The 23,579-nt window shown below is 40.7% G+C and overlaps 2 protein-coding genes across 2 annotated transcripts; one reads left to right on the plus strand and one right to left on the minus strand.

Annotated features, from left to right (window-relative positions):
* The first annotated feature begins 9,282 nt into the window (after positions 1 to 9,282).
* On the plus strand, positions 9,283 to 13,584 carry PLA2G1B (phospholipase A2 group IB). Its single transcript, XM_072124193.1, has 4 exons — positions 9,283 to 9,363; positions 11,626 to 11,785; positions 12,594 to 12,721; positions 13,414 to 13,584. Exons 1-4 carry the CDS (start codon positions 9,333 to 9,335, stop codon positions 13,530 to 13,532), a joined length of 438 nt encoding a protein of 145 aa, XP_071980294.1. The 5' UTR covers positions 9,283 to 9,332; the 3' UTR covers positions 13,533 to 13,584.
* A 2,531-nt stretch (positions 13,585 to 16,115) lies between these two features.
* LOC140126617 (hydroxysteroid 11-beta-dehydrogenase 1-like protein A) lies at positions 16,116 to 22,764 on the minus strand. The gene is made up of 6 exons (XM_072146268.1): positions 22,431 to 22,764; positions 22,024 to 22,154; positions 21,282 to 21,393; positions 18,932 to 19,120; positions 17,726 to 17,869; positions 16,116 to 16,414 (listed from the first exon to the last, which is right to left on the minus strand). The coding sequence occupies exons 1-6, from the start codon at positions 22,513 to 22,515 to the stop codon at positions 16,200 to 16,202; spliced, it is 876 nt and encodes a 291-aa protein (XP_072002369.1). The 5' UTR covers positions 22,516 to 22,764; the 3' UTR covers positions 16,116 to 16,199.
* Positions 22,765 to 23,579: the final 815 nt, after the last annotated feature.

The raw sequence follows: 23,579 nt of genomic DNA on the forward strand, positions 1-23,579 counted from the left end.
GGTCAGTTACCTACTTGACCACCATTTCACTATAATAATTGGAATTATTCACTGCTCAAAAAAAAATAAAGGGAATGCTCAAATAACACATCCTAGAGCTGCATGAATGAAATATGCTAATTGAATATTTTCTTCTGTACAAAGTTAAATGTGCGGACAACAAATTCACAAAAAAAATCATCAATGGAAATCAAATTTGTAAACCATGGAGGCCTGGATTTGGAGTCACCCACAAAATTATAGTTGAAAAACATGCTACAGGATAATCCAACTTTGATGTAATGTCCTTTAAACAAAATGAGGCTCAGTATTGTGTGTGGCTGCCATATGCCTGTATGACCTCCCTACAACGCCTCAGCAGGATGAAGTTTAGGATGGTCTCCTGAGAGATCTCCTTCCAGACCTGGATTAAAGCATCCGCCAACTGCTGGACAATCTGTGATGCAACCTGACATTGGTAGATGGAGCAAGACATGATGTCCCAGATGTGATCACTCGGATTCATGTCTGGGGAACGGACTTGCTTGTCCATAGCTTCAATGCCTACATCTTGCTGACGCACTCCAGACACATGAGGTCTAGCCTTGTCCTGCATAAGGAGGAACCCAGGGCCAACTACACCAACATATGGTCTCACAAGGGGTCTGAGGATATTGGTACCTAATGGCAGTCAAGCTACCTCTGGTGAGCAAAGAAATGCCACCCCACACCATTACTGACCCACTGGTCATACTGAGGGATGTTGCAGGAAGCAGATTGTTCTCCACAGTATCTGCAAAATCTGTCCAGTGCTCAGTGTGAACCTGCTTTCATCTGTAAAGAGCACAGGGCTCCAGTGGCGAATTTGCAAATCCTGGTGTTCTCTGCAAATGCCAAGCATCCTGCACAGTGTTGGGCTGTAAGCACAACTCCTATCTGGGCACGTTGGGCCTTCATTACATCCTCATGGAGTAGTTTTCCAACCATTTATGTAGACACGCGCACATTTGTGGTACTGCTGCTGGGTTGTTGCCCTCCTACAGCCCCCTCCACTTCGCCCTGTGTACTGCCCTGTCTCCTGGTAGCTCCTCCAGCCTCTGGACACTACCAAACAAACACAGCAAACCTTCTGGCCGCAGCTCGCATTGATGTGCCCTCCTGAATGAGCTGCACTACCTGAGCCACTTGTGTGGGTTGCTGAGCGTTGTAGGGAGGTCATACAGGCACACAGAGGCCACATACAATACTGAACCTCATTTTGTCTTGTTTTATGGATATAACATTAAAGTTGGATCAGCCTGTAGTGTGTTTTTCCACTTAAATTTATTAACCTATGGAGGCCTGGATTTGGAGTCACTCACACAATTAAACTTCCATTGATGCTTTTTTTTGTGATTTTGTTGTTAACACATTCAACTTTGTCAAGAACAAAGTAATTAATGATAATATTTTATTCATTCAGATCTAGGATGTGTCCCTTTATTTTTTTTCAGCATTGTATACTGTATATATAACTATAGTTTCTGTTTGATGTAATTTGTCAACTCCTTATGTGTCTGGATAAAGCATCGTAGGATAATCTAATGTCAGCAGACATGGATTTTTACTATCAGGATGACAGATAGTAAATCAAGTAAAATGTTTTATGAAGCAAAAAAGAAAAGCTGGTGACAAAAACAAAGGGAAAAAGTACAGAGTACAGAACCTACTAGGTAGTTTAGGAGCAGATAAGCATATCCCTTATGTTCCTAACAAAGGTAAATTGAACCACTACACTGCAATGCGGGTTTTAGGAACAGATCCTAAGTCACACCAGAGTTCTAAATATATCAAATTCCAAGTATAGAGCTCATATCTTGCTGACTGTTATATCTTGCTAGTTATTGGGATGGGGGAGGGTATAGAATGTGGCGTGACTTAACACAGACAAATACTATCAGAACCTAACAGGGACTTTTTCCATTGTAAAAAAAACCCAAAACAATAGAAAAATCAACTCATAAATTGTCTATATCTGAATCTGCATTGATATCATGCTGCATATTAATTCAGATTAATACATATACACTCACCGGCCACTTTATTAGGTACACCATGCTAGTAACGGGTTGGACCCCCTTTTGCCTTCAGAACTGCCTCAATTCTTCGTGGCATAGATTCAACAAGGTGCTGGAAGCATTCCTCAGAGATTTTGGTCCATATTGACATGATGGCATCACACAGTTGCCGCAGATTTGTCGGCTGCACATCCATGATGCGAATCTCCCGTTCCACCACATCCCAAAGATGCTCTATTAGCTTGAGATCTGGTGACTGTGGAAGGCCATTTGAGTACGGTGAACTCATCGGGGGTCATTTACTAAGGGCCCTATTCGCGTTTTCCCGACGTGTTACCCGAATATTTCCGATTTTCCATGTATTGCCCCGGGAATTTGGCGCACGCGATTGGATTGTGGCGCATCGGCGCTGGCATGCACGCTTTGGAAATCGGGGGGCATGGCCGAACAAAAACCCGACGGATTCGGAAAAACCGCCGCATTTAAAAAACACAAAAAAGTGTCGCGGAGCTTGCACTTACCTTCACTAGGAATAGGCCGGTGCATTTCAGCGGACTTCAGCGCAGCAGCGCCACCTGGTGGATGTCAGAGGAACTACCTTAGTGAATCCCGGCCGGACCCGAATCCACCGCAGAGAACGCGCCGCTGGATCGCGAATGGAACGGGTAAGTAAATCTGCCCCATTGTCATGTTCAAGAAACCAGTCTGAGATGATTCCAGCTTTATGACATGGTGCATTATCCTGCTGAAAGTAGCCATCAGATGTTGGGTACATTGTGGTCATAAAGGAATGGACATGGTCAGCAACAATACTCAGGTAGGTTGTGGCGTTGCAACGATGCTCAATTGGTACCAAGGGGCCCAAAGAGTGCCAAGAAAATATTCCCCACACCATGACACCACCACCAGCCTGAACCGTTGATACAAGGCAGGATGGATCCATGCTTTCATGTTTTTGATGCCAAATTCTTACCCTACCATCCGAATGTCGCAGCAGAAATCGAGACTCATCAGACCAGGCAACGTTTTTCCAATCTTCTACTGTCCAATTTCGATGAGCTTGTGCAAATTGTAGCCTCAGTTTCCTGTTCTTAGCTGAAAGGAGTGGCACCCGGTGTGGTCTTCTGCTGCTGTAGCCCATATGCCTCAAAGTTCCACGTACTGTGCGTTCAGAGATGCTCTTCTGCCTACCTTGGTTGTAATGGGTGGCGATTTGAGTCACTGTTGCCTCTCTATCAGTTCGAACCAGTCTGCCCATTCTCCTCTGACCTCTGGCATCAACAAGGTATTTCCACCCACAGAACTGCCACTCACTGGATGTTTTTTCTTTTTCGGACCATTCTCTGTATACCCTAGAGATGGTTGTGCGTGAAAATCCCAGTAGATCAGCAGTTTCTGAAATACTCAGACCAGCCCTTCTGGCACCAACAACCATGCCACGTCAAAGGCACTCAAATCACCTTTCTTCCCCATACTGATGCCCGGTTTGAACTGCAGGAGATTGTCTTGACCATGTCTACATGCCTAAATGCACTGAGTTGCCGCCATGTGATTGGCTGATTAGAAATTAAGTGTTAACGAGCAGTTGGACAGGTGTACCTAATAAAGTGGCTGGTGAGTGTATATCCAGATATATAACATTATATTTACATAGCTGTAGACATTATACTTACAGTATATTTCAACATATAAACTTCAATAAATACTTCAGTATTTCAAAATTGGTTCCTATACCAAAACAGTAACAGAAATGCATGATAAATAAAAAAAAATGTGTGTGTGTGTGTGTGTGTGTATATATATATATAAACTGATTAATGCAAAAAGAATGTAACTAGTACACATAACCAACAAATAGATACTATAAAAACCAATGATTACACCAAAAATACATAATTTCATATAATATTCAGTGACACATCTAGTCAGTAAATAACAATCCATAATCTTCACAGTTAGGATGTTAGAGAGGAAAAGAAACTTTTCAGGATTTGAGAAAGAGACCATTTTTATGCAAAAATATAGAGCCTTCATTCACCATCGGGAGTGTCTGCAATGAATCTATTTGAAAACAAAAAGAAAAAAGTAACAATCAACCAATCTTGGGTCTGCATTTGATTAAGGATTGCCCAATATAAATATACCACATAAAAAGGTTAGGGCTAAATGGAGAAGGCTCGTAAGCCGTTCCCTCTGCATACAGGTCAGGTATCTGCTGTATTATACATCAAAAACCTGCAGCTAACTGCTGCAGTTGGTTCTGGCAACAGTTGTGGCAGTTAGCCTGTTAGTTGCCCTGGTTATGGGCTCATTCCCATGCAGCTGCATATGGGTCTCCATTGATGTCTATTGCACCTGGTCACGGTGTAGTAAGAACACGTTGTCTCTCCGCACTGTGATCATTTCACCATTTTACTGCCAATTAGCACCCCCCCCCTCTCCACAACATCATCAGGCAGGGACGTAACAACAGCCGTAGCAGCTTCTGCAGGGCCCTTGTGGCACAGGGCCCCAGGATGAACGGAGGAACCAAAATGTGTAAATGCTGTTCTGTACACATCCCTTCCTTCTGACATGAGCGTTCAACACCCTGGTTTAACAACAGGCATCTGCCCACCTCATCTGTGGCCACCGGCCAGCCGATCCGTGGCAACCCTGCCTACCTTGCCTACTACCCACCTCCCTCATCTGCGGCCACTGACCACCCTCCCACCACATCTGCAGTCGACACCAGATCTGTGGCTGGCCGCCCTCCCTCCTAATCCACAGACACGCTCTTGCCCTCCCTCCTGATCCGCGGACGTTCCCTCCGCACATGCAGCCATGCATCCACACTACACACAAGCCGCCACTGTTACTGATGATTCCTGTTCTGTGGCCGTATCAGTGGGCGCCCGCTGTGATCACCCTGTGATCGTACCAACACAAAGTATACATGAGAAGTGTCATTTGGAGATCATAGTGAAAACTGTAAAAACAAGAAACAAGTGTAAACAAGAAAATGTCGCAAATGTGTTACATTTTATTTCATCACATTTGTGATTTTTTTTTTACAGCTTCCCAATACAAGGCATGGAATATTAAATACCATAAAAAAGTTTTCGATTTTTTAAGACGGGTAGTGAAAAATGAGAATGGAAAAATTTAAAATTTGCAGCAAATGCTGGGGGCTTACAATGTTTTACCATAAGCAATATCAGACCTATTGGGGGGGGGGGGAGTTTATCAATTTGGCACAGGCTCAGCCAGTGCAGAGTCAGACAACAATATTTTTATGCCACATTTATTATTGTGATGTTAAAATCTGGCGCAGTTTAAACTCGTGTTCTGCCATTGAGTCTAAACTGCGATACAATGGGCTCATTTACTAAGGGTTGCACGCTGCACTTTGCATTGGAGTCGGACAATGCACTTTCTGTGAACTCTGGGGACGGAGTAAGTAAATGTGCCCCAATGTGTATTTTTCATTATGGCGTGTCCCCTTAATCAGACAAGTGAGAAAAATGTTGAAATGAGGTCTTAAAGCCTTGATAAATGGGGCAGAAGACAACTTACACAAGAAGAAAGGAAAAATGGCTTAATACATTCCTTTTATTGTGTATATTCTTGTTAAGAAGAAATAACAAACCATTGGAACATTTGCTTATATAACCCCTTTAAATCTTTTGCATTAAAGCTTTGTTTTATTGGACGAATTGGAGGAATTTTTATGGACCAATGTGATTAAAAGAAATTTACCATCAAAATTAAAGGGGTATTCCCATTTGGGCATTTACATTTAATTTAATTTATTTTCCAGATGTAAACATTTCTTCAATTGGATGTTATTAAAAAAATGTTCCTGTGTGACGATAATTTCTCATAAATGTAGTGATGTTGTCCATTAGAAACGGGAAAGCTTCCTTGGATATAACCACCTAAGATTTTGGCAGCAGTGGCCAGACATGCTCAATTGAGTCCTGCCTGACCTCCTGGATTCAGCAATCATTAGCATAGGATGGCTGTTGGTCATGCAGTATCTCTGAGACATTATATATACTAAAACTTTTTGTTTCTTTGTGCAATAATTCCAGCAGAGGTGGTCGCATCCAAGGAGTTAGTCTTGTTTCTAAGGGACCATATGACTACATTTATGAGAAATTATCTTCACACAGGTAAATTTTTTTCAATAACATCTTATTGGAGAAATGTTTATATATAGCAGAGTTATGAAACAGAATGCGAATGCCCAGATGAGAATACCCCTTTAAGCATGATAAAGCAGGGACACTTACTTATAGATCCAGGCAGTGAGACTGGGTTAATCTTCTTGTTATTCATGACCTCCTCCCTTCTAAAATAAACATTCTATATGATTCTAATGAGCCAGAAAGTCTATGGGGGGGGGGCATTACCAGTGCCCCTCCGTGCAGTAGATTGGCAAGCTGTTATACTGTGCTGAGCACTTCCTCCTCCCTGTATGTGTTATAATTTCCTTTGCTGCTGAGAGATTACAGCGGGGAGGGGAAGTGCTGATGGAGCAGAGGCGGAGAGGGAGCCAATGTTGCAGCACTTATGCTACAGCATGGAGTGGCTCGTGTAACACTCCCCAGAGCCCTTCTGGTTCGTTAGCATTATTTTAAAAGTTAATTTTAGAAGGAAGGAGGCCATGGATATCAAATATAAGAAGATTACCACAGTCTCGGTGCCTGGGTCTATGAGTAAGTGTCCTGGGTTTGTCATGATGGATTTTGATAGTAGATTTCCTTCCAATTCTATTCTCCTTCATATGTAGTTTATTTCCAAACAAACAGCAAAACAAATTGTTGTGTTATGTTTTATCCTTTTACCCTTTGGGAACGTATACATTTAAGGGCTGAGTGACTGCCTTAGTTATGACATTTGAATTTTAGAAATCCACCTCCAAATTATTTTAACAAGCTCCTTAGTCGTGCTGTCTTTTAAAAATGTGGTGATTTATGAACTGTTTCTAATATATGGTTCTTTCAAAGTCCCTGTAAAATCCAAGTTAGTCCATAAAAATGGATTCTGTAAATGTTCTTGAAAATTTGGAACATTGCTTTTTGTAAGTCTTCTAATGTCCTAAAACAAACAAAAAAAAAAGATATTTAAAAATGATGCTAACATAAAGCAGTGATTTGGTTAATGTTAACTAATTAACTAAATTGGGTGGTAAAGTTGTCTGAAAAGCAGAGGATTTTCAAATATCACATATTGCTGGTTGTTCCAAATTTTAGCTAAAATGTATTTTTAAAAATAAACACAAAACATGTCAACCATAATGGAGTGCAACTTGTCACAAAAGCAATCTTAAAACCACATTGATATGTTAAAGCATTCTGAAGTGACACAAGTCAGATCTGGAAATGGCGCTTTCAAAGATGTCCAAACTAGCTGTAGTGGCAAGGGATTAACTGAAAAATAATGTGGCTCCATACAGAACTTCAGAATAACTTTAAGATATAGCTTGCCACTACTTGCCTTTTTTGTATCTGCTTTGCAAAGCTGGGGGCCATGAGCATAATGGGGGAGGAGGCCCTCTGACTATATTGGGGGGGAAGCCCTTTGACTATAGTGGTGGGGGGGACCTGTAACAATACTGGGGTGGAGGGAGGCCCTGTGACTATACTCGGGGAAGGAGGCACTGTGAATATACTGTTGGGGGGCCCTGTAGCTATACTAGCTACTGGGGGGCTGTGACTATACTGGTTACTGGGATGGGACTGTGACCATACTGGATAATGAAAGGGGGCTGTGACTATATTGAATACTGACTGGGCATTGTGACTATTTTGGCTTCTGTGGGGAAATTGTTAATGTTCTGAGCTTGGCTGGATGTTGTAGTTATGCAAAGAGATTGGTTTTGGTACTGTATTTTTATAGAGAGCTTGGCTGGATGGTGCAGTTATGTACAGAACTTGGTTCTGGCCCTATATTTATATAGTGAGCTTTGCTGAATACTGCAGTTATGTACGGAGCTTGGTTCAGGCTCTATATTTATATAGTGAGCTTGGCTGAATGCTGCAGTTCTGTACAGAGCCTGCTTCCCGCCGTGTATTTATATAGTTAGCTTGACCAGATGCTGCTGTTATGTACAGAGCTTGGTTCGGGCTCTATATATATATAGTGAACTTGGCTGAATGCTGCAGTTCTGTACAGAGCTTGGTTCTGGCTGTGTATTTATATAGTGATCTTGGCCAGATGCTGCTGTTATGTACAAAGCTTGTTTTGGCCCTTTGTTTATATAGTGGGCTTGGCTGGGTGCTGCAGTAATGTACAGAGCTTGGTTCTGGCCCTGTATTTATACAGTGAGCTTGGCTGGGTGCTGCAGTTATGTACGGAGCTTGGTTCTGGCCCTGTATTTATACAGAGAACTTGGCTGGGTGCTGCAGTTATGCGCAGAGCTTGGTTTTGGCTATATATTTACATAGTGAGCTTGGCTGGGAGCTGCAGTTAAGTACAGAGCTTGGTTTTGGCTATATATTTATATAGTGAGCTTGGCTGGGTGCTGCAGTTATGCGCAGAGCTTGGTTTTGGCTATATATTTATATAGTGAGCTTGGCTGGGTGTTGCAGTTATGCACAGAGCTTGGTTTTGGCTATATATTTACATAGTGAGCTTGGCTGGGTGCTGCAGTTATGTAGAGAGCTTGGTTTTGGCTATATATTTATATAGTGAGCTTGGCTGGGTGCTGCAGTTATGCACAGAGCTTGGTTTTGGCTATATATTTATATAGTGAGCTTGGCTGGGTGCTGCAGTTATGTACCAAGCATGGTTCTGGCTCTTCATTTATATAGTGAAACTGGCTGGATGCTGAAGTTATGTATGGAGGTTGGTTCTGGCACTGTCTAATGCTCCTAATAAACCTGCTAGCCTTTCTCTTTACATGTAGGTGGGTCCCCCAAAACTTTTTCTCTGGTTAGCCCAAGGTACTCCAGGTCGACACACCCTGGGTCCAAATGGAAAGATCTGTAACATGTACACCCACCTTTCATATGTTGGTGTGCAAATGATGATTCTATAATGTTAGCTGTATTTCATTTATATACATTATATATTACTATTACTGTACCATATAGGGACACACTACAATGATAAACAACAGAGTGCTTATACAAGTAAAACTTATCTCACCTTTCTAGTAAAATAACAAGTTGAAGGCCATACGCCTAAAGTGAGAAAATGTGCACTTGGCAGCAGTTTTTAGTTAGATCTTGATGTCGCTTAAGTATGAAGGTCAATATGTCCCTATATAAAGGGTTAGGGCTTAGCATACACTGAGTCTCTACCGCCACAATGCTCCGATTCCTTGCTGTTCTCCTGGCAGGTAGGCTTTTTCTGAGCTTATTATCTTCATCTGCTATGGTTTTGAAGAACACATCTATCAGATGTATATGTCGTTGTGTTGAGTAATTTCGTACATGTTACATAAATAGAGGACAGTGTAAATAGACTAAATTATAAAATATAGAGGGAGTTTTATCAAAAATAAAACAAGGGAAATATATTTATAACTCTAGCCCTAGTCCCTGGTGTCCTGAACAGGTTAGTTCTACTTTTAGAACTTAGATATTTAAAATTTTGTTCTTCAGCTCGAAGGCCACATTGCACATTATAAAGTCCCTAACACACACGCTTGATCTGTTCAGTTAAAAGTGCGTGTGTAATTTATAGAAAGAGCTGCTGCCAAACTTAAAGCTGGATTCCAACTCACCAATCCTAAGCTTTCTAATATTGTCATCGGGGAGGTGCGAGAGGCTATTCACATTAGATGGTTGAGAAAGTGTTGATTGATAGTATTCAGCAATCAGAAACATAGGTATTCATTCCCTAGAAAAGTAAAGTGGGTATAAGGGTCCGAGCCTCAAGACCACTGGAGCATCACTCATAAGCAGGGCCGCTTTTAGACAGAGTGGGGCCCCAAAATAAAACTATTTTATGAACAGTCACTGTCAGTAAGAGGCTCCTTTAGCCCTACACAGTAATAACGCTTTGTAGTTACACACAGTAGTATGGTAAGGCAATCTGTAATATGGAACTGCAGGAGAATTCTATAGATGATAGCCAGATGATAGGTAAATGGATGATAGAAGATAAATATGAAAGATGATATAAATTTATAGACAGATGATGGATAGATGTATAAATGCAGAAATATAAAGTAGATTATAAATAGATAGCTAGATATATTATAGAAATTAGATAGATATGAGAGATAGAAAAGTGATTGATTGATTGATTGATTGATTGATAGATGGATGGATAGATAATAGATATGAGACAGATAAACAAAAAGCTATATAGATAAATTGTTAAATAAACATATATATAAATATAAAATAGAAGTTATAGGAGATAACTAGACAGATAGATATATAGACAGGAGATATATGATGACAAAAGATCACATACTGGGACCCCTTTAGGACAGGGGGCCCTGGGAAAATGCCCACTTTGCCGCCCCCTAATGCCGGCTCTGTTCAGTGCAGCACACCTTTGAAATCATATTGTTTCACTGCAAAGTAACATTGTCAGACAGTCCCCATTGTTTCAGACACTGGCTTCCGCATCATACAACAGGTTGTTTCTCTATGTTCTTATGTGGCAATAAACTAAGGGTGATAATGGCCATAGATGACCAGCTGACCTGCATTTTAGACACACAACCATTACATTTTATCAGGTAGAATAGTGCTTGTCGTCAGCGCCTGCATCATCAGAATCTCTGATGTTATAGAAGTAATATGATAGCAACCCCCCCCCACCACCACCATTGCACTTCTCCTCTTAAAACGGCAGAGCAAGTTGTGTATCGCTGAACACCTTGCTAAAGCTTTAAACTGTATTGGCATCATTTTCAACCAGTGTCAGTTGAGCAAGGGCACTAAATTATTCATCAGTTTCATTATCAGTTTCATTATGGTTATACCTGCCCTGTGCATATACATTCTTTAAAACTGGCAGTAGAGTAACACCATGGCCAATAGATGGCATTAAAGTACTGCGCATCTAGAGCACAAAGTGTGCGCCACTTCTAATCATAATGTGGCCACATTTCATATTTTTGTTCATACTGTTTCTTATGTGTATGCATATTAAGGGGTATGATCACTGATACTATTTGTACTTCAACACTAATGTATTGCAATATACACCAAGCACCAAGGATATTTTTAATGGGACCCTTAGCTACTGTCTGTCAGTTTTCCCTGTTAAAGAGGACCTATCACCCTAAATAAACGCACTAAAGTAAGCAACTCCTAGTGCTACCACATTATTAGCAGTGTTAAACTGCAAGCTTTATCGTAACCCTCCGATAAAGCAAGCAGACACTGCAGCACTGTACCCTAGGAAGGCCGGACCAAGCTCTCAGCGATCCGGCATATTCATGAGGGGAGTGGCCTGAGTAGCTGCTTCTTCCCCAGACCGACCCTCCGACGCCGTAGGCCGGTGGTGACTGCAGTCACTGCTTTTTTTAGGGTGATAGGTCCTCTTTAAGCTTGGCGAACTATGTATATCTCAGCAATGTTAGAATCTCAATGATAATTCATTTTACCTCTACAGTAACATATTTTGATTTTATTCCCAGTATCCTGCGCTTGTGCCTCTCCCTACAACAGGGCACTATGGCAGTTTCACAGTTTGATCAAATGTGCCATTCCTGACAGTGCACCACTGAAAGAGTATAATAACTATGGATGCTACTGTGGACTTGGAGGACATGGGACTCCCAAGGATACTCTGGACCGGTAAGCATGAATTCTGTGTGTGTGGTTCTCTGTAATAAATTGATTTAATTCAACTAAAGTAACATTCAAAGAAATGTAGTGATTAATAGGTTAAGCTTGAGATACATTGCAAATCTGTGTTGTTTTTGCCATCCATTTTACTAAGAAAGCTAGCCACACACCACTGTTATTGTGTAGAGGCCACCACACACTGCACCGTGATCTGGTGCTGCTTAGTTTCATATTAGTTTTTCATTTATACACTTATCTACTTTCTTTATGTTTCGGGTCAGGACCAACTCCATGACTTGATAACTCCTATCTCTTCTCTAGAGCTCCGGCACTGCGCCTGAAAATATTGCACGTGTGGGCACAGGCTGAAGAGCGCTGTGGGGACGAGAAGGAAGGTGAGACTTCAGAGGCTACAGGGGCGTGGAGTAACTTTAGCCCCCCGGCACTCGGCTACTCCACACCCCATTAGCCTCTGAAGATCTGGTGTATAAATGAAACATTTTTACTTAGTTAGGGGGAAAAGTTTTGGTAAAGGCAGTGTAGGGCTTAGAAGAAAGAAAGGAATCTACCATCAGGAATACTTCAGTTAGTGTATTCCTGCTGGTAGGTTTCCTTTAAATCTTAGGTTGCATTCAAAAAACGAAAGTTAAATTTAAAAAAAATTACAATGTTCTAATAAATGTTGTTGTCAAATTTTTTTGTTTGTGAAAACACCAGTCTAGAATCATATTTACTAATGATTCCATCCTTATTCCTTCTCTAAATCTGACAATGACAAAACATATTGATGTCTGGTATTGTTCTTCCTATTATACAGATGCTGCCAAACTCATGACAACTGCTACTCACAAGCAATGTCCCACACCAGCTGTAAAGGGCTTTTAGACAATCCATACACTAGAAGTTATGACTTTACCTGCTCTGGAACATCTATCACCTGTACATGTAAGTATAAATACAATACTTATGTATGTTAAATAATATGCATATTTACAGATGCAAGCTGGATGTCTGGATTATATGGAAATCCAGCGCATGAGCAGTGTCTCTGTCCGAGTACACACAGGGCACAGATCTGAGATGACTGATGCACATGCGCTGGAATTACAAGAAGACACTTCCCAGACAGGGGAGTCGACAAGGAGACAGGGTCCATGCAGATAAGCAGGCGTAGTTAGATGATGGGGTGGCCATGATGAAGAGTACCTCCCTGACTGCTGGGACAATAATCCCAACCCCCTGACTGGATGCTGAGCAGGGTTATAAGCATTTTTTGGGCTGCATACAGCATTGGAAAGACATGATTAAGGATTATGGGGGGCACATTTGTTGGGGCTCATTTCCGGGTGAAAGGTCCTCTTTAAGGACTACTTTCAGGGTAAAATAGGAAAAAGAATATTTTTTCCTTAATACAGTTTTCTTTTATTATCTACACTATTGATTTCTATAATTAGAAGCTAAAATGGCTTTAAACATTTAGTTTTGCATTCATGGAAAGAACTATATAGTAACTGACATATTATAATAATATGAATAGAAATAATAAATGTGCAGTGAAAAAAAAACACTTTAAAAGCACTATGCACCTAAATAATACCCTTTTTAATGACTATGACATTCTGTGTGTATCCCAACAGCTTACAGTGATGCCTGTGCCCAGTTTATCTGCAACTGTGACCGTACTGCTGCTATTTGCTTTTCTAAATCGCCATACAATGCTGCCTACAAAGACTTGGATAAAAACAAATATTGTTAAACGATAGTAACATAAGGTACTAAAATGAAATAAAAGGTTTACACCAAATTAATATCTGATTTTTTGTATTTATTTCTCTACTGAAGGTTGTTTCAAAGAGTTATGATGAGTGCACCAGTTGAAAATCATCCAAACCCCAACCAGAAACGCGCTTAATTGGTAGTGTAGACTGTTTAAATGCTGCTGCCAAAGTTGCCAGCGCATTTAAAAGACCTATGGCTGTGCATGTGTGCAGGTTACAGCCGACACGCGTAAAACTTTGCCCGTGGCATTTAAAGAGTTAACGCCTGCAATCAGTGTCAGCACCGACCTCAGGCATTAATGGCGGGGAGTTGAGCTGTAGTTATTATCAACTCAGACACAATTGTCAGATAAATGTGGGTCCTGTCTCTAGAGCACATAAGTTAGTTGCAGGAGTATTCAAGCCCCTTGATTTTTTTTAAAACAATAAAGCCACAAACTGAAATGTATTTTATTGATATTTTTATTAAAGTATAAGGTACGTCTGAAGTAGAAAGACATGTTTGTGCCAATTTTGCAAATTAACTTAAACGGGTGTTGTACATATGTATGTAGCCCCCTGTACTCTGATACCCCTAAATAAAATGAAGTGGGGAAAATTTATCAAGACTAGGCACACTGAGCACCAGTCTTGTCACCCCACCCCTCCCCCCAACGCACGACACTCCTGCTCCCGACGCATGCGACGGCACTCAGAAATTTAAAGGCCCAGCACAATGCTGATTGGCGCTGGCCACTTCCGGGTTTTCTATTTAATCCGATGACTCCCATCACTCCCCGCCGGATCTTTGAGCCATAGAGAAAGCTCCCCTGCGTTATTCCTGTATTCCTACATTCCTATACTCCTGTGTTCCCGTGTTGTAGTGTTCCTGCATTCCAGCGTCTCTGTGTCCCCATGTTCCTGTATTCCCATGTTACTGCATTCCTGAGCTCCTGTGTTCCCATGTTCCTGCTCTCCCGTTCCCATCTGCATTAGTCTCCTGTTGCCCACTACGGACCTGTATGCTGACCCTGCATCTCTGGTGCCTGCCCTGACTACCAGCCTCCTTTTGACCCCGAGCCTGTACTACGATTCGGTACTGTATCCTTGGCTGCCATTGCGAGCTAGTTGCACCTGTGGAACAACCTGGTGGCACCCCGCCGCAGCAAGACCATCCCGCTTTGGGGCGTGCTCTGGTTAAGACCAGGTACCACTTAGATTCCAACACAGAGCTTGCCAAATCAGTTGCCAAATCAGGCTGTAATGCTAACCACTAAGCCACCGTGCCGCCCAACTTCCCTTCTATGTCTGGCTGTGTGACCATAAAGCAGTTTACCAACACATATGGGGCATCCTCATTCTCGAGAGAAATTAGGTATCAAACTTTGTGGAGATTTTTAATCATTTAATACTTTGTGACAGTTTAAGTTTTGGCCAAAATTAATGTACTCTCTAAAAAAAATGACAGTTTGTAAATGACACCTCCATTTTGTTTTAACCCCTGTGAAACATCTAAAGGGTTAAAACACTTCTTTAAGTTGATTTTTCACATATTGAGGGTTGTAGTTTTTAAAATTGCATAATTTATAGGGTTTTACTGTTATGTAGACCTCTCAAAGTCGCTTAAAGCTGACCAGGTGCCTCTAAATAAGGGTTTTGGCAATTTTCACAAAAATGAGAAAAATTGCACCCAAAATTCTGAACCTCCTAAAAACCTAGAAAAGAGAGCGGATGCATAAAAAGACACGCCAATATAAAGCAGACATTTGGTAAATGTCAGTTGTAAAGTTACTTGGGTGCTATGAGAATCTGCCTGAAAAACAAAAAATGTTTTTAGAAATGGGTGGGAGCCGGACTGCGCTGCTGGGGTTCTCCCTGAGGAAGGTGTTGAGCTTCGGGGAGTTGCCCACAGCAGGGGGTCCATCAAGTTGGCATAGACCAAGCATGACCTAGAAGAAGCTTTATCACATCAACTGTAGACAGCATAGTTTCAACGAGTTCCCTACGCTGTACCTGCTGACCTGATTGGAGACTCAATCAGATCGAAACAGTGCTGTCTACAGTTCGGAGTCTGGTCCTTCTGGAATAGATTTACTGGTTTGGTTTTAATCCCACATCATGTCATAAGGCTTCCTGAAGGTCATGCTTAATGTCGAGGGAGCTGCCTTACAATGTAGCTTGTAAGGTGTGATTTTCCATATCCCATCCTGGAAAACTTTGCATATTTTCCCATAATGACACAGGGCAGATTTTAAAAAATCAGCATTTGTCCTAAAGCCCTAAAATGGCTTAGTCCTGCAGGGGTTAAGCTTGTCAGTAAAGTTGATGAGTCCTCTTTAAAGTTGATATGAAGATGACCACAACAACACCATATCAAAGTACTGAAGAGCAGCATTAGACCACACTGGACATTATTCTGGTTTACCGAAAACAGAAAACTGTGGTTACAGCATTTAGAGGTTTACTAGAACTAGATTCAATAGTGGAAAAACACTGTGTATTGTGTATTTTATCACTGGATTGTGTATTTTATATAAATGAAAAACAACAATGCTGCCCAACCTGGATTGATAAACCGGATATAATGACATTTAGACATAACTTTAATCATAAAAAATGTTCAGAGAGAAGACATAAAATGGGAGTATTTAATTGACACAGATGGTTCACTGAATATTTTCTAGCACATAAAATTTATCTAGTACTTTTCCAATCAAAGTCGGAGCCCAATCTCGCAACAACACAAATGGTTTAATACCCCAGAAAGGATAAAACAGCTCTGGCGTTCGTAAGACGGCTGCTTTAACCACCTCATCAGCACATTCTTCTTTGGGTGATGCAGACATGGTCACTTTGTCACCTACTTTCCTTATAGCACTCTCTGGAAAATAAGACAAATTTACATAGTTTTCCCATATTATTCCAGTTCAGTTGAAATCACTGGATATTCACAGAGATCAGTGGTGGCGAATCTATGGCACAGGTGCCAGAGGCGGCACTCAGAGCCCTTTCTGTGGGCACCCAGGCCATTGCCCCAGCACACCAGAAAGGACTCAAAGAATCTTTCTGTAGTTCCAAGCAACTTAAAAGATACTGCTTTCAGTCATATTTTGATACTTACTTCGCTACTTGGGACTGTAGGAAGAGGGAGAATGAGTAGACAAGGCCGAATTATCTTTGGAGGGCCTCCTACTGGCCCCACAATTTTCTTTGTGTACAGAGGGACACTGGAAAGAAGCTAAAATGATGCTGTCCTCAGGAGACCAATATGATTAAAAGTTGTTAAAAAGGGAGCAATAAGTTACTGCTTTAATTTTTGTTTGGCACCTCACAATAAATAAGGGGGGTTTTGGGTTGCAGTTTGGCCACTCTGCCGCTAAAAGGTTGGTCATCACTGACATAGATTTTCTGGGAAGCTGAAATTCAGAGCACTATATTATAAGGGTAGGTCTAGGAGGAGAACTTATTAGGACATATGAACGTCACCCAGATGGGCTCTGACTTGTGGCCCTAATACCTGTCAGAGAACTATTTACAAGAAATGGACCTGGATCATTAATTAAATAAAAAATCTGAATAGCCACTGAAAAAATCTAATTTGCTGACAGTTTAAGGAAACATATCCACGTAATTAGCCAATCCTTTAAATAATATATTTTAAGATGGTTAACATGTAATGAACAATTATCCAATACTCCTGAGGGTCCATATTCCTATGATGATACTTACAGAAAGTATAATTGTATAGTGAAATGGAACAATAATATATCATTCTTACTGTTCCATTTTTTCATGTTACAAAGTCGTATCTGTGTATGCAAATGGCTGCTTTCTATGTTTATAGACAGCAGTGGATATTATATGGAATCTACCAGCAGTTTTGACCATACACAGCTGCACAAAGTTCTGTATAGCAGCACTGAGGAGCTGTGTAACCATACCTCTGTGTATGCTGTTAGTAGCAACAGCAGGACTGAGAAAAATGCATTTATATTTCTGAATTGTAGCTGGACTTCACATGCTTCGAGACATAGTAAGTAAGACACTTGCAGAATTGTGTAGTGTGTAGTGAGTCAAAATGATACAAATTAGTATCTATAGTAAGCAGCTCCTTGTGCCGTTTTTAAGGGTGCCTTATACGTTACAAAATTGCAATAAATGCCTACAATAAAGTAGATGCAATGGACCTCACCTGTATCAATAAATCCCAGAACAGCCACCGTGACTGATACGTTACTCTTGTTAAGTATAAATTCTCTGCGGAGGGAACTGTAAAAACCTTCTAAAGCAAACTTGGCTGCACAGTAACTGGTTGTAAATGGTGCCCCAATACGTCCTGTAGAAAATTGGTAAAATTATATTAACAAAATTAAAAAAAAAACTTGAATTATGTATTATATAAAACTTTTTAAGGGGATTAAAGAAGCACTCCTAAGGTCTTGCTGTGCATAAATTTGCTTCTCGTTTTCTTCTATTGGACATGTAACATGACCCCCAAACTTTTCACTGTATAACTCCACAAGAAAACCCTCCCTCTTGTAGAAATTAATGGCAAGTATAAGTGAGCCCTTAAAGTGACCTTTGAAAAATGTAAAAAAAAAAAAATTATTTAACCATATTTTATAAAATAAAAAAAGAAAACAATGAATACTTATCCCTCCAATCTGACTCAGCAGCCTGCATGTGACAACCCAACCTTATTAATGGCCTCAGCATCCTTTATTTAAATGAATATAGTATATGTATAGTACCAGTGAGGGAACCTGTGCTTATACAGGGCATTGGCATTGGTGGTTGTAAAGTTGAAAGGACTTGGTGGACACTTTGAAAAAAAAAATTTCATAGTCTAAACTATTTAAAGAGGACCTGTTACCTTTAAAAACTAGTAAGTAAGCAGCTCCTAGTGCTAGAACATACGCCGCAGTGTTACACATCTAGCGTTATCAAAAAGCTACGATAACACTAACAAACACTGCAGGGCTGTACAATGGAAAACGCTGTAAGTGGTTGTGTGTATTCATCAGGGGGCGGTCCGAGGCGCTGCATTTCCTCCAGACCGCCCTCTTACTCCATAGGCTGGCGGTGACTACCGAGCTTCAAGCGGCAGTCATCGCCCTCAATCCCACCCGACCATTTACAGCACGGTCCGGCGTTTTCCATTGTACAGCGCTGCAGTGTTTGTTAGCTTTTCGATAACGCTAACAGTGTAACACTGTGGCGTCTCTTGTAGCACGAGGAGCTGCTTACTTTAGTAAGCAGCTCCTAGTGCAGTTTTTAGAGGTGACAGGTCCTCTTTAACTTATCTACAATTACACTTATGGGAAACATCTATGGTTGTGTGAATTTACCCTAAGCTATAATATATTATTATATTGAACAACCATGCCATTAATATTACCACTTAGTGAGGACATAACAACAATGCTCCCTTGGGATTCCCGTAGCGCCTTCAGTGCTGTAGATGTCATTTGGATGTAACTGAGAAAATTCACATTGTTGGAACTCAGTACAGCTTCCATATCACCTTGGAAAGATCCGAATGACCCACTGCCTCCCACGTGATTTAATACCAGATAATCAAGGCCACCTAGATAGAGAAACAATAAGAAGAGAATAGCAGGTGCCATGAGTCTAGAACTTTTCCTCTCTTCCGCCCCTCCACTTTTTGTTGAAAATATGGATGTGGCGGGACACTATTAAATTTACTATTTCAGGTTATAGCTGAAATCCATGCCATGTCTGGCCTTTTCTTTCACTCAATCTCACAATTGAAAATAGTAAAAAACAAAATAAAATAATGCTACAAAAATAAACTTTGGCTCATCCACAATGCAATCTGGAGGCAATATATATGAATATAAATAGGTAATCTATATTAGACTTAAGATCCTGAACCATTAACTACCAGCTCCACAAAGGCTCCATGATTACAACGCCTTCTCCTTGTAAGGGTGGTTTCACATTGGGGTTTGTTTTCACATAAGTGGTTTTTCACTGAACCCATTTTGGCTTATGGATACATACAGATTGGTTATCTCTTACTGGATTCAGTGATTTATCACTGATGCCTTACTGACCCATTCTTTCCAATGTGGTTTTCACACTTCTGTTTTTTCCACTGATCCAATGTTCTCTGAGAACAAAAAAAGAACAGGTTCTAAACTGATCACTTATAAATGAAAAAAACTCAAGTGTGAAAAAGCCCATTGAAACGAAAGGTTCACTAAGGCATCAGTGAAAAATCCCTGAAGCCAAGAACAAAAACCAACCTGTATTTGTCCATAAGCCAAACTGGTTTCATTCAGTGGCATAGCTACTGGGGGGGGGGTCACGGGAGCAGGGGCTCTGGGCCCATTGACTTTCTGGAGCCCAGGGCCAGAACGAGGTGTAGCCGTCCCGACCCTCAATAGTGATCAGCGGGGTGCTTCCATTGTCCGGCCCAGGTACATGCGACAGCGCCTGGGTCATAGAGAGGACTAATCTCTATAACCCGGGTGCCGTTGCCTAAGCAATGACGTAAGCGCCTGGAGCACAAGATCTCCAGAACGCGGAGTCGGCTGCAGGGAGTGCAGGCGAGTATTCATTTTTATATTTTTATGCTACTATATACTGCTGGGGCATGTGAAGGGCTACAAATATACTGGGAGTGCTGTGCCATCTAAATCAATTAGGATTTGCTTGTGTTAAATGTTAATTAATTAGGGGTAAGTATACAGTAGTATGTATTATAATATATTGAGGGGTCACAGTGTATTATCTGTATATGCAGGGGGCACATTTGGGAGCATTTAGTATTAATTTTTTTAGAGACGGAGTGTGGAGATGTTCTTCAGAGGCCACAGTCAGCTGGGTGGCAAATTCTGCAGTGATAAGTCACACCCGGGAGAAGTTCTCTACCTGATGGAGAAGGTTCGGTAACAATGAGGAGGCTACAGGAAGAAGAGCGGGATGGACCAGGCCAACACTGATGTAGAAGGAGACATCAGCAGCCTAATAGTGAGTGATGGTTGTGTCCGAGTGCTGCCCATTTCTCTCCCTCTCCTTCCTGTTCAATGCACATGACAGGAGGTGGGAAGGGAGCTAGATGAGCGTTGAGGAGAGGAGGCTAAGGCACAGGCACACAGGATCAGCATAGCTTAGGCGATTGTAACCTGTCACCGGCTAAAAATTACATTCCTGGTGAAAGGTTCACTTTAACTAATTGGTGGATTCTTCACTACAACTTCCCTTTTATATAGCCATAAAACAACACGCACTAGGAATTTTAATAAATATCTTTAACCTACATTATAAAAGTTGATCCTCAGACATCACTGCACATGTTTAAAAGAAACCAATGACTAGCAAATTTTATGACTTTAAGCAATGAATAATATGCGCTAACTAGGTAGCAGAACCAGAAAAAACAAGAAGACAAAAGAAACTAAAATGTAAGTCTTTCCTTTTTGTTAATAGAAGTATTTAAAGGGGTATTCATGGTGAATAGAAAGTGAAATGCACAGCCAGCTATTAATAATAGTTGTGAGATATAGGTTAAGATATGCGTTTTTTGAAGATATGTGCTAACCCAAGACTCATCTTTCAGACACATATGGAATATTGTACATATATGACATAAAACTACCCTGCACTATGACTTCACAATGCATTACAAAATTGCTCCTTATATGATACATCAGTCCGCTTACATTTTACCATACTTAGTTATATGAGACATTGTTTGTTATATAAATTAATAACAATGTTACCTAATTTTTTAATTCCTTCTTCGGCAACAATCTGAGCTGAAGTCAAATTCCCCATATCAGACACCATATAATTGGCAGATGCTGCCCCAAAATTGAGACATTTCTTCGCCACCTAAAAATAAATAGCATTAAAACTTGATTTTAATTTTACTGACTTTCATTTAGAGCTTGCACCATATTGTAAAAAAATATGGAAATTGTTTGGAAAATGCCTTATAACCCTTTCCCAAAGCAGAGGAAAAGCATATAAACTGCCTATACTTGTGCTTTAAAATATCTGGTCACACTTGCTGATAATCAATTAATTTGTAGCACTGGGCTTCCACTTACCCATAAAATCCGTATGGAAGCGGAGGGTCATGTGACACACCCTCTGCCACCTTCGAGGCTTCCTGTGACATCTCATGTTCTTCTGGCCAGTCAGGGGGTGTGCACTTTTTACATATGATTCATCTGTGAACACCACTCCCATTGCAATGCTTGGAGGGGCTTGCCAAGGAAAACTACTTTACTGCCCAACCTTTACCCTATTCGGGTATTGTACTGACGCTAGTAAACTACCATTTTCGTGCGCAACCCCTGTAATCTAATTTCTAAGCATCCCATATTAAATGGAGGCAATAGTTTCATACAATATGCCACAAAATGGTGCAGGTATGTTTTTAAGTTTATTCTAATCATAATTGCCACCGAAATGTAGTATTGTATGTTCTCATGAAAACATGAATCTGTATAAATGTACCTCCTGTAGTTGTTTCTCCCTTCTGGCAGTCAGCATCACATGAGCCCCCAATTCTGCAAACTTGTATGCAATCTGTTCTCCAATTCCAGTACTTGACCCAGTCACTAGTACTCGCTTTCCTTTTACCATTTCTGAAAGGAAAAGCAATTCACAAAACCATCAGCCGGATATGAGTGTATGAAAAGTAAGATGTAACATTTTACTGCTGTGTACATTTTACATATAAGAAGAGAAGAACACCTTCCAAAAAAGGCGATTTTTTTTACCATTATCCTTTCCTGGAAGTGCCCCAGACTACCCATTCAAAAGACCATTCCCTGTGCAAAATCATGTGGCTTGCTCAAAGAGGTTTCAGTGTATGTATATATACATATGCACACATATTACATCTATGTAAACATACTCACCTGGGGATATGGTTTCTGTGAAGTAAAAGTAGTGGGCACAGAGCCCTATGACCAGTGAGCACAACAGCAGCTTTATTCCTGCCATGCTGCAGAACTGTGACCACAAGTCAGAAGAGTCCGCTCAATTTAAGAGCATTGGCTGACAACTTTTCTTGCTAAACTGGCCTTGAATCTTTTACAGTGAGGTTAATAGACTCCTCCCAGGTAAAAGTCTGGTAAAAGTCTGCAACAAACACGCCCAGCCTTCACTGCTTTTTACAGGCTCTGTGTAGGATTATAAGGAAAAAGTTGCTTTTTAAACAGATTATGTAAATATTTATTTCATATCACCCATTTTTCACTCATAATTTGATGTCATACCTGTGCTTCCTTGCTTCCAATTTGCTTGTCAATGTCAATCATTGATAACTTCTTATCTACAGAACCTAGTTTACACAGAGACCAAATAATACCAAAATGGTCACTGACTCATGTCACTAATACTACATTGACTAAGGCCGATTGTCCACAAACGAGATTGGTGCAGCGAACTGACATGCTGGCGGTTTCTGAGCATCAGACCTGACGTTCCAACAAGCTCACAATGCAAGTTTGTAAATGGAATAAAACTAAACCAAACCTCATAAATCCAACTCCATTAGCATATAATTCAGGACTGACCAAACATGTTTTTTCTATATATGGTGTCTGCATGCACATTTTTGTGCAAATATGTATCACATTAGGGGCATTTTTGTAAAGATGTGAGCACTTGATGTTAACCAAGATGTGTGCATATTTTCATCTTGGTTAACATCCCACTATAATAATGACCTGTAACATCTGTACCAATGTTTCTGTATGAGGTGTTTTTTTGTCTATATACATGGCCCTGTGCATATAAGCATCTTGGTATGTATTCACACTGGGTGCGCTTTTGTCCAGATTTGAGCACCTGAAAACTCACACATCTGCATTGGTGTTTTTATATAAGGTGTGTTTTTTGCCTATAAGCACATTTTTGTGCACATTTGTGAACATCTGTGCATACGAGTGCATAGTGCATACATTCCACTACGAGAATGACCTTACCTATCTGCAATAATGCGTTTATATGAGGTGTGTTTTGTCTGTATGCACATTTCTGTGCACATATGTATCTTGGTATGT

This window comes from Engystomops pustulosus, chromosome 1 (assembly GCF_040894005.1).
Source record: "Engystomops pustulosus chromosome 1, aEngPut4.maternal, whole genome shotgun sequence".
In the NCBI taxonomy this organism is placed as follows: Eukaryota; Metazoa; Chordata; class Amphibia; order Anura; family Leptodactylidae; genus Engystomops; species Engystomops pustulosus.